The 12706-nt window shown below is 25.7% G+C and overlaps 1 protein-coding gene across 7 annotated transcripts in view; it reads right to left on the reverse strand.

Annotated features, from left to right (window-relative positions):
* Window positions 1-12706, reverse strand: part of LOC112596915 — a 78861-nt gene that overhangs the window by 18971 nt on the left and 47184 nt on the right. For all 7 annotated transcript variants that reach the window (XM_025342783.1, XM_025342781.1, XM_025342785.1 and 4 more), the window contains 6 exons: window positions 12557-12683; window positions 12278-12481; window positions 11549-11674; window positions 10908-11474; window positions 8975-9130; window positions 8748-8879 (listed from right to left, as the gene is read on the reverse strand). In XM_025342783.1, coding sequence (XP_025198568.1) covers window positions 8748-8879; window positions 8975-9130; window positions 10908-11474; window positions 11549-11674; window positions 12278-12481; window positions 12557-12683 — 1312 coding nt within the window. The remainder of the gene's footprint in view (window positions 1-8747; window positions 8880-8974; window positions 9131-10907; window positions 11475-11548; window positions 11675-12277; window positions 12482-12556; window positions 12684-12706) is intronic.

The raw sequence follows: 12706 nt of genomic DNA on the forward strand, positions 1-12706 counted from the left end.
ACACTTTTATCTAATGATTCAAATTTAGACGCAGAAGATGATACAATATTACGGGTTATTTTTTTAGATGAGTTCAATGCTCTAGAATCTTTTAATTCAGTATCAGCTTTAGTTTTTAAGCTGCTTGAAGGTAGTGTAGAATTAGATTTAGTACCAGATATTTTACTTTGGCTTGTTACACTAACATTATGAACCGATGTTTTTGATTCAGAAGCCGAAAAAACCGTTTTTGTACTTTGGGATCTCGTAACTTTTGTTTTATTGGATGCTATAGATGATTTAGATATAGTAGATGAATTAGAACGTAATGAAGAACTGCGCATAACTGCAACACTTTTAGGTTTGACAGATTCTTTTGATTTAGTATTCTTATCAACAAATTCCTTTTTAAGACTTCCTAAATCTGTTGCATTTTTAGAGGAACTGAAGCCTGAAATCGTAATATCTGATTTTCGAATTCCATACGATTTTTTACTTGAAACTTTCTCATTTGTGTTACTATCAATTACATCAAATTTCTTAGGAATAGCAACTACACTTTTTAATGGAGAACCATTAGTTTGAGATATAGAACTACTAGTAGGAATATTTTCATGAAGCTCAACATTCTTCAAAATACTATGTTTAAAACTATTGTTTTTGTATTTAGTTAACTTGTTTATATTAGAGTTATCTAAATTATAATCTTCCTCCATATTAAATTTCTCACGAATCAAATCATTATCGACCTTTTCAGAATCAATCAGGCTATGATCAAACTCGAAAACATCTAAGGTTGTAGATGTTACATTCGTAAACTCGCATAAATTTTCACTTGAATCAATATTTGACTTTTCAAATGCAGTATCTCTAATATTAATACATGATTCATCACTACCAAATGACGTAAAAGTATCAATATTCGATGGATCAAAAGAACTAATACCAATACCACCAAGATCATTTTTAGTAATAAAACCACTATTATAACACTCATTAGAAGGGAAAATGGATGTATTAAAAATTTCACCTGAAATATCAACAGCTGTGTCAGATTCACTAAAAATAGAATTTACACATTTCTCAGAATTTTGTTTAACGACTTCATCATCATTTTTTTCACTACTGGCTGAAGTAAAAGATTGTTTGACATCAACCAAAAAAGATTTATAAACTGTTGATTTATCAAATATATTTTTATGATCGATAACAGTATCTGGTTTTTCTTTATCACAGAAGAAAGATTTTGGTAATTCTATAGCATCAGATTTAGCGATATCAGGCTTATCACCTAAAGGTTTCTTAATATCTTTATCGTGGTCAATTATTTCGTCAAAATCTGTTTCACTAGTTATGGATGATAATGATTGTTTAGAATCAGATTTTGTTAATTCAGTTTTTTCAGTTATTGTTTTATCGGTTACAGTTTCATGTTTAACGGTTTCAGATGTTTTAATATCAAAAGTTTCTATTTTATGAGTATCGTCTTTTGTGTCATATTTAGGGAGATCGGATTTTACTTGTGTAGGGGCATCTAATTTAGGCTCATCCTTTATAGTTTCATGTTTCACTTTATCATCGGATAAAGATTTTGGTAATTCTTTAGCATCAGATTTAGCGATATCAGGCTTATCACCTAAAGGTTTCTTAGGATCTTTATCGTGGTCAATTATTTCGTCAAAATCTTTTTCACTAGTTACGGATGATAAAGATTGTTTAGAATCAGATTTTGTTAATTCAGTTTTTTCAGTTATTGTTTTATCGGTTACAGTTTCATGTTTAACGGTTTCAGATGTTTTAATCTCTAAAGTTTCTATTTTATGAGAATCGTCTTTTGTGTCATATTTAGGGAGATCGGATTTTACTTGTGTAGGGGCATCTAATTTAGGCTCATCCTTTATAGTTTCATGTTTCACTTTATCATCGGATAAAGATTTTGGTAATTCTTTAGCATCAGATTTAGCGTTATCAGGCTTATCACCTAAAGGTTTCTTAATATCTTTATCGTGGTCAATTATTTCGTCAAAATCTGTTTCACTAGTTATGGATGATAAAGATTGTTTAGAATCATATTTTGTTAATTCAGTTTTTTCAGTTATTGTTTTATCGGTTAAAGTTTCAGTTTCATGTTTAACGGTTTCAGATGTATTAATGTCAAGTTTAGTTATGTCAGATATTTTATTATTTGATTTTATTAATTTCATTTCATTTGTTATGATTGTATGTTTTTCTTTGTTCAAATTTTTTAATTTCAATTCATTTTCTGTTTCAGTTTTATTAAAATCAATTTTAAAAATGGTAGTTTTTTTGATATGTTTTTCGTTGTTTATTTTTTCATATGATGTTTTTTCAATGTTTTTCGTTTTAGTTCTTTCATTTATTTCATGTTTATGTAATTGAGTTTGATCTATTTGTTGTTTTTCTGAAAGTTGTTGTTGATTTGTTTTCTCTTTTTCTTCTACATTTGTAATTTCCATTTTGTTTTTTTCTTTTTGAGATTCATCTTTTGATTTTTCAAAATTTTTATTTAAATTGTCTGTTTTTTTGTGTTCGATGATTTCTTTACTTTGTGTTTTTAGTATTGTAGCAGTTTCAGTTATTGTTTCTTGTGTTTTTGTTAGTATGTCGGTTTTTAATTCATCAATGTATTTTGTTGTGACTTTTTTGGCTATTATATCTTTAACCGCTTTTGATTCATCTTCTATATGTTCTTTGTCGATGGATGCTGTTCTAAGGGTTTTAAATATATTTTGTTTTTTTGTGCCGTTGTTTTTGTCCTTTGTTATATTTTCATTTTTACCTTCTACTATTTTATCGACCCATTTATAAAACTCATCAAAGTGTATTTTGTCAGTTTCAATACCTTCTATATAATTTTTTGACCTATTATTTTCTGATTTCGATTTTTCTTTTACTGTTTCATTATTTTCTTCCTGATTTTCGTTTTGATGTTCTATTGTTTGTGGTATAAATTTTTCTTTTAAATTTTCAATTTGGTTAACTTTCTGGGTAATTTTTTTTTCCTCTGCATTTTTTCTTACATTTTCAAATTCAGTATTTTCTTCTTTTATTAATTTATCTTTGTTTTGGATTTTGCTATAGATATTTGTTGTTTCCTTCACTGTTTGTTCATTATCTGTTTTATGTATAAATGTTGTTGAGTGTTTTTCATTTTTTTCGTTATTTTCGTAGGTACATATAGTTATATTTTTAATATCAGTTTTCTTTTCAAATGTTTTATATTGGTTTTCTATATTTTTTTGCTCACATACTATTTTTTTATTTAAATTACTGATATCTAAATCATTATTTTGTACTTCTTTATTTTGATATTCATTTAAAGTTTGTTTTACTTCTGAATTTAATGGTAGTTTAATGTTTGTATTTTTATCGTTAGTTGTTTTTTCGTTTTTTAACCTTGTCAGATTATTTTCAATATCTATATCTTTTACATTAATTTTTGTTTCATGGTTTTTATTTATGTTAGAGTTATTTGTTTTTTGTATGTTTTTAGTTATTTCTTTTTTTGTATTATTTGTAAAATTTGAAAGTTGATTATTTTCAGTTACATCTGTATTTATCTTACTATCTTTGTCATTACTATCATTATCCTTATTAAAATTATCTACTAGCTCTTTTTTAATGTCTTTTTCTGTATTATTTTTACACTGTTCTATATCGTAATTTTTTAAATCATCGTTATTTATTTTACTTTTTATTAAAGAATCTCTTTTTAAAATAGGAGTTTGTGGATTTTTATTAGATTTTAGATCTTTTTTAGTATTAGTTTTTTTAATATTTTTATGCTTATTCAACTCTATTTCTCCACTTCCTTGCTTTGTACTTTCAATTGTTATTTCAGTTACTCTCTCTCCTCCGTCACTCTCACTTTTCTTTCCTGACATATCATTTACATCCATTTTCTTTACAATACTTGTTAGTGTCATCGTTATATCTTTTAAACCTTTTTCTATTGTTTTAGGGATAAACGATATTGATTTATCTTTTTTAGTATTATTTAGTTTATTTTCTTCGTCGTCTATAATATTAATATCTTTATCTTTTGTGTCATTTTTCCTATCTGTTTCATCTTTTTCAATGTTTATACATGATAAGTCTGTAGACTTCTTTAGATGTTCTCGAGTAAATTTTTCAAAAATATTTGATTCGTCTTCATCATCTTCTTCATAAAATATTTTATTATTTTGTTCATTTGTATCTTTTTTTAGTACTTCATTTTTTTGAATTTCATATTTTTCTGTATTTAATTTATCGTTTTCTTTTAAATTTAGATTTTCAACATTAACGTTCATTTTTTCATTTGTTGACGGTATCGAATCTTTGCTATTTATGGATATCTTGTAGAATTCAATATTTTGTGAATCATCTAAAGTACTATCTTTTTTGTTAGTTGGTTTTACTCGTTTAGGAGTTATAATTTCTTCAACTACTGGCGTTTTATTGCTATATATATTTTTGTTTGTAATATTTTCGTTCATCAATACTCTATACATTCTTTCTTGTTCTCTTTGATCATCGTCAATTAGTTGTTTTAATTCTTTAGAAATATCTGTCACTTTAATTGGTTCCATAATACTTTCTTCTTTTTTATATCCAGTGTCTATATATTTCTTTTCAATTTTATCTTCACTGCATATTTTGGGCAAGGCATCAGACATAACGTTTACTTTTTTAAACTTTTCATCAGTTTTGTCTATTGATATAATATTTTTTTCTAAGTCTTTTAAACATGAATTATTAATACTTTTATCTTTTATGTCTATTATTTTTTCAATGCTTTGTAACGTACTTGTTTCTATGTTAACAATTTGCAATAATTTATTTTCTAGCTCTGAATTATTTTTTGATGTATCTACAACTTTTTCTAAATGTTCCAACAGACACTTTTCGGTTTTAATCACTTCGTCTAGTTTTGATTGTATGTTTATCGTATTTGTATCATTTTTCTTATCATTTTTTTCGATGTCAACGTATAAAGTATGTTCTTTTGGAAGTACTGTTTCGGATAGATATGTTTTTACTGGTGGTTTTCTTTTTGGTGATTGTTGGAACATAATGTTTTCTACTCCAGTACTAGATTTCTCCAATTGCATTATCATTTTTTTAACGTCTACTGTTGTGTCCACGTTTTTTTGAACTTTATTTGATTCTATTGGACTATTTGCTACATCAATTTTTTTCACATTATCAGTGATAGTAGAAACATCACTTTTCACTATTTCAAAAGGAGATAATGCTACAGATTCCATAAATATAATCGGGCTATTTCCGGCGTCATACATTCCAATTTTTTTTTTTATTTCTATTATTTCATTAGCAGCAAGTCCGACTTCATCAGGTTGTATTGGGCTTAATCCATTATCAGTAAGCTCTGCTTCTTCATCAAAAGCTGTATCTGTATGTTTAGGTTTTGTTTTTATTCCTGAACTAGTTAAAGTATCAGAATATTCTCTAGTCAAACTTATTCCTGTATCATGGTGAGATACACTTTTATCTGTTAACGGGCTATCAAATGCAGGTGAGTCATCTTGATGTCTTATAAATTGTACTTGTTCAAAAATGTCTTTTTTTGGTTGATCAAAAAAAGGATGCAATAGAACCGACCGTTCCTCAAATTCCTCATCAATGTCCGCCAACGATTTATGAATTTTCGGCTTCGATAAATTTGGCGTTTCAATGCCGTTGAGGTGTTCACCAAAACCATGAGTGTCCAACAAGTCATCATTGTCCTGTGACCATAATGCTACGACCAAAATCAACATATGACTAATTTTTTTTTTTTTTACTATCTAACATTTAAACTGCCAGTCGGTCCATTTACAAATTGTTCCAAAGGATTTGATGTGAAATGATAAATATGTAAGTTTTATGTTTGTGTGTATTTTTGTTTAATTAAATAGAAAAAGCGAGACAATATAGTATTATAGCTCTTCATTCCCAAGCAAGGTTCTACTTAACAATGTAGCATCAGCGATTTGTATGTGCAAATAATATACTGTGGTTTGTTTGTTCACTTTTCTGTTGTAATCTTGTGTGCCGGTGGTGCTTTGATTTCGATGAATATAGGTAATTGATAAATAATTCGTCATAACAAATTTCATTATTAACTTTTTTTTTAACTGCTTTACTTACAATTGAATAGTTATGTTTTTATTTTCTTTAATTTTTAAATAAATAAAAACTTAATCATTTTATTGTCAATATTTCTTAATTTTGTATTGTTTGTGCGTATGTGTGAGTGCTTGTACCTAAGGGTGTATGGTTAATAAGTGTGTACGCATTAATTCTTTCTTTTAAATAAATTACTTAATTGATTTTTTAAGTTTTAAACATTTATTTTGTATTAATAACGGGAGTATTTTATTTTAATGATACCTATTATATGTATGAAAATAATATTTTTATTTGATCAATAATATTTCAAAAGTAATGAAAATATTATTTTAAATTTTTAATTTATTTCTCTGAAGTACTAATCAAACGTTTCTTTAAAAAAATAGTTAACTTTATTATCCAATTTTATATTTTTAAGAAATGAAAATAATTTTTCAATGATTTATAAATTATAATTTACATCTTAAATTAAATTTTAAATAAACTTATTTTAGAATTTTCATTGTCTTTTGTTTTATTTTTAAATATAGTATTAATATTTGTAATTAAAACATAGGTATACTATAAGTTCTAGTTTTTATATATTATTGAAAGAAATTTTTTTTTTTTTTTGTTTAGGTAATATAATTTAATATTTGCTATTTTTCTGTATAATATGATAATATATTTATTATTTTTATAAATTTATTTGGTCCAAGTGGTTAAAATTCATTATGAAGTATTAATATTTTAAATTTTAATAAAATAATTTTAGTTAAATGTATGGATTGAGTATCTATTTTATAATAATAATATTTTGATTACAAGACCATAGCCGATAATAATGATTTATAGATTTGTTATTAAAATAGTTTAAACGTATTTTTATAAAAATTTTAATTAATAATTTAGATAGAAAAAATGTCAAGATAAATTTTAACTACTGTTATTTAATGTTTGTTTTACCGTGATATGTTTTAATATTCGACGCAATAATATCGTAGGTAAAGGGTTTATTAATCATGCATTTAAATGTATTCAATATTTACTCTTGTACAAATGAAATAAAATATGAATATAAAATAAATTGTTAATTTTAATTAGTTTTTCTAAAATAACCAATTTCATTAACAACTATTTTTTATTCACGATTTTAAGTCCATCTATTTAAAAAAGCATATACATTATAAAATATATTGTAAAAAATTTTTATTCCATTAAACCATATACGTGACACTTATTTAATAAATACATAGCCTGCAGTTCAGAGTTAAACTTTTTGTGCATTTTGTTTATGAAATTGGCTTATTATTTATGATTAAAAACAAAAGAGCAAAAATCAAAGCACCGTAAAAAAGTTTAAATAGATTTAAAACAGAAAAGTTATACAAAAATACATAATATAAAAGCGGCTTATAGAAGGGCTCTAATGTTAGGCTCTGTAAAATTTGGAAACTTATTTAAAAATAAAATCCAATTTAGGTCATTTAAGTGTTAGTACAAAAGCTTAAGTTCAATATCTTGAAAAAAAAAATTGAAGCCAATAACCCTTGTCACCGCAAAAGCCATAAAATATATTAATTAAATAATAAATTCAAACATAAAAAGAAAAATATTTATTCTATTTATTTTATTATGAGATTGATATGAATTAACCCATTTGAATGATGATTAAATGGATCAAAGGAAAATATTGTGCTGCAAACAACTGTCATTGTACCCTTATGATGATAATTAAAATAAATTAATTTAAAGAAAAAAAAATGACCAATGAATTTATTTGATTACATACACTACAACTTAAAATAATTCATTTTTACTCATTTTCGTTGTTTGCAGCATCAATAAATAGGATTAGTTATCACGTATTCAAGCCACTCATACACAAAAATATAGGCTATGTTAATTATTTACTTGAAACTGTTTAAAAATCAGTTTATATTGAAATATGTATCTAAAAAACGCAAGCCGATATACAGTAGGTATTTATTAATTTTTTTGTTTTTTGAAAGAAAGAAATTAATTTTTATTCAACGAATTCAATTATTCAGTTATGCCTAATTATCAGTTATAAGTGAAATGTAAAATACACAATAAATTATAATCTAAAATATACCTAATGAAAAATAAATAAAATTAAGTAGGTACCTATTTATTCATTTTTATTGTTTTGTGATTTAAAAATGTGGTATAGCTTTAATCTCATTTTTATGTTTTGAGATTAATTACAAATAAAATATCTAAATTGGTACTTACGGTCTTGTGACAACTTTAAATGTATGAATTATGAACTTCAATTGTTATTATATTTTTGGTGCACAGAACTAAGCTTCGAGTCTGTTTCAAAAAAGTAAATGTGATATTTGTAGCTATCCCCATTACAGGTCGACTGGTACTCCCCCGCCCTACCAAAAACATTTGTTCCTGTGTAATGTGATTATCTCGTTAGCGAAGAATGAAGCCATTGTTTAAAATGAAACCTTAAACGATACCCTAAACTTGTGTCGACCTATTTTTGTGTATATTTACACTATAATATTAATATAATAATATTATAATCTTGACAAAAAATAATCTAAACGTTTACGGCTTGCGTTTTTATACACTTTCAATATAGTAATAAAACGGTCCAATACAAAATAATTTTCTCTAACCTGTTTGCGGTTCTTTTTCTGCAGATACGGATTCTGTCTGGCGTTGTTTAGATTCATTTTGAGACTCTATTTCTTTGAACTCCGCCGGGCTAGGTGGAGGAGTTCTAGATGATTGAGGCGATAGTAGTTCAGCTGAAAATAAAATTTATTATTATTAATATTGGCCGTGTAATTATTATTGCTCAATATTATAACATTATTATCAATAGATGTTAATAATAACTTACATTTGTCTTCTACTTTTGATTCATTTGAATCTAGTTTCACCAAACCTTGAGAAACTTCTTCAAACAATATCGAATCGCGTCTTATTTTCTCATCTGTATCCTTAGTCAATTCAATACTAGGCTTTGGTACTGCTTTTGTATCGGAAACTTTTGCGTCTAATAACATTATTACAAAAATTATAAAAATATTTTAAAAAATTAGAAATTATCTATGAAACATGTTTAATTTTTTTTTTAAAATTATTATAACCATTACTATATTACATTACTACATAAGTAAATAATTAATTATTAAATATATTATAAAAAATAAATTATTATTAATTGCATTTAAAAAAATATGTACTATAAAAATTAAAAGTTATAGCATAATATTTTTATGCATATTTTTATTTTCCAGTACAAATTGTATTGTTTTATAAACTGATTGATTTACTTTTCCACGCATTTTCTTTGTCTCACAAACTGTACAACAGTATAAAACTTAGCAAACTTACGTTCAGCTAGACCAATTTTGTTTAGTTAGTTTTATTATTAGAGTGAATTAATTTAATACCAAATGTTAAGGTAAGAAATAAGAATACCATTTAGGTCATATTGTGGATTTTTATTGATATTTCATAGATAGAAATGATATGGTTTTAAAATATTTTGACTTTTTTATGTGCTATTTATAGATACTTGAAATTTTCGACCTTTTTATTTATTTTTTTAAATTTATATGAATATTATGTATTATATTTAATAATTTTTTAAGATAAAAAAGCTTGAAAAATGAAAATGTAATACAAAACCTCACATAAGTTATTTTTATATCAGCATTTAAATAGTACGATTATTTTTAGATCATTGAATTAAATTCGTCTTAATTTTAAATTTTCATTTAATTCGTTCAAAATTACAAAAATTCGAAAATTATTTTGTAGTTATGAATATGTGAAACTTTCAATTTTAGTAATTGAGTTTTTATAAATTAATTATACAGATTTTTATAAAAACTTCTTACAGTAACCTTTAATTCTTAAACGTTAATTAATATGCATAATTCATTTTTATGGATATTTACAAAATTTCACGTTTAAACAAAAAAAATAAATAAATAAACAATTTTAATTATTCTGTTTTATTTTAAAAAGTATATTTCACGAGGTACTTGAAACTTGAGTGTATGATATTTATTACAATTCTCTATATACAAAAATAAATTTCATAGTGACATTTAAAAAATATTTAGTTACTTTAAGTTATTGCCAACTTATACCACGAACCTATTTACACCGTTTTACGGTAAATCGATATTTATTTAAAAGTCAATAACAATACATATGATTTAAATACCTATCTATATGTTTTACTAAAATAGTTAATAATGTAATAAATGCGATAATGTGATGTTTTGAGCAAAAATTAATTAAACCTACCGTATTACTAATAGATCATTAAATAAATTACTTATATAAATAAAAATATAATAAAATATGCATAATAATATTGACCGTTTCGCTCAGAATTGGTTTAATAGGCAACACGCGTTAACTGCAATTACAATGGCTTAATGACAACGTTTACTCGACCATACTATACGTACAGCAAAGCGAGTTCTTTGGTTTTATTTTTTTTTTTTTAATTTAGCAAATGCGTTGTTTTTAAACAATACGTAATTAGCAGAACGACAGCCATACTATGGAAATTATTTTATTATTATTATTGTTATTATTATAATTTTAATTTATTCGGTAAAATGTTTCCACATTATTTGGAATTTAAAAAAAATGTTTAATATTAGCCTTAATTATTTGTTATTAAAATTTTTTTTTTCATTTATTATCTTATATTAAAAGTAAACAATCAAATGTCGTATTTATATATAGTGTAAGTTGTAACGATTTATGTATAAAAATATTAGTTCGTGCTATAGTTCCTATCATTTTACCTTCTGCCAACGTCGTATCCCTTTTTTCGACTGACTTTTCGGTTTCAATTATTGTTGTCGATTCTTTTTCGTGTTCAGGAACGGTGGTGGTATCCTCCGCCTTTTTCTGAATGATTTCCTTGACGGGTATGCCTTGCTCAAACGACAATCTTTTTTCGTGAAACGTCAAGCTCGTCGCGTCCACATCCACGTCAACGTCAATAGGTTTTTCTTCGATCGACGGCATCTTTTTCTCTTCTGACATGACCGATTTTTCTTTTACCGGGATGTCTTCTTGGAGTACCTGTTCAATCGACACGCCTCTCTCGAATGACATGCGTTTGTGCTCGAACGACACTTCGGTGGGTTCGATCGGTTCGACAGCGGCGGGCATCTCCGCAGGTTTGGATGTCATTTGGACCGCGTCGTCTCCCCTAGTGGACGGCTCATATTTCTTATCGATGACCACCGGTTCACCGTTCAATCGTTGTTCGATTTCCATTCGTCTTTCGGTCACAGTTTTGACGATCTCGTCTTCAATCACAGCCTTCTCTTCGGCAGCGTATTTATTATTCTGAGATTGAGAGCCTAAATATCACATTTATATACATTTAATTTAATTATATGGACGTATTTTACAATCATTATATAATTATTAATACTTTGATGTTTTTCTGGTTCTGCGTAAATGCCATTTTGCGAAGGATAGTGTCCGATTTCCGCAAAATTACACTTTTCCACTACATCAGCTCTACCTATATTGTTTAGAGCTCTTTCTAAAGCAATGACTGTTCAACCAAAAATAAATTATTTAATATTAATAGAAATAATAATATAATCAATAAATTATAAATCATAATATGTAAATATTATAGTGAAAATGTATTTATTAAAAAAATAAAATAAAATTGTAACTTGATCAGGCTTAAAATTTTTCAGTACCAATTAACCAATATTATCTATAGCATATTTTATATTATTAGGTATTAATTACAAAAATGAACCAACAATATTTGTCTTGTACTAAAAAAATATTTTTTATATTTTTTTTATTAGTAATAGTATCGTGTGTTGTAATCAGTAATCTTTTATAATATTATATATCCAACAATAATACAATTATACAAAACAAGAATAAAAATCGTTGTTTTATTTTTTAATTATGGAATATTATTATTATTATTATAATTATTTTAAAGCGAAATTAAGTTGTTCAGACATTTAATGTTCATTATTAAATGATGTATTTATAATATTTAATATTTTAAAAGTAGGAAAAATAACTTCCTCGGATAAGTTTGATTAAAATTTTAAGCCTAAATGTTTTATTTATTTGTATAATACACAAGTGTATAGTGATGTTAAAAAATTGTGAGTTAGCGTTTAATTACCTGAATCTTGGCCAGATATTTCATTCATCCACAAGTTAAGCATGCTCATACACTGTTGACCGCTGCTATCTGGATATTCTCTCTGGATTTGAGCAATATCTGTCGATTGGAAACCCAATTCGTGTGCCAGATTAATCCAATCTTCAGATACAAAATTACTAATGTCGGTTATTCGGAGTTCACTACGTTTGTGTGGTTCGGTGTCTAAAATACACAGATAAAAAGATATTAAAGCAATATGATTAATAATTATCGTAAAAAATATGTATTAATATTTACTCGAATCGTGGGTGTATGTGTAATTATAATGTTCATCAACATTGTCATCTGTTTCGGGTATAATGTTTTCGGGCAATCCGAATTGTAAAACACAAACTGGTGTTTGAGCGGGTTCATTTTTAGAAACCTATATAATACGACGCACATAAA

This window comes from Melanaphis sacchari, unplaced genomic scaffold, assembly GCF_002803265.2.
Source record: "Melanaphis sacchari strain LSU unplaced genomic scaffold, SCAv2.0 Contig36_pilon_pilon, whole genome shotgun sequence".
In the NCBI taxonomy this organism is placed as follows: Eukaryota; Metazoa; Arthropoda; class Insecta; order Hemiptera; family Aphididae; genus Melanaphis; species Melanaphis sacchari.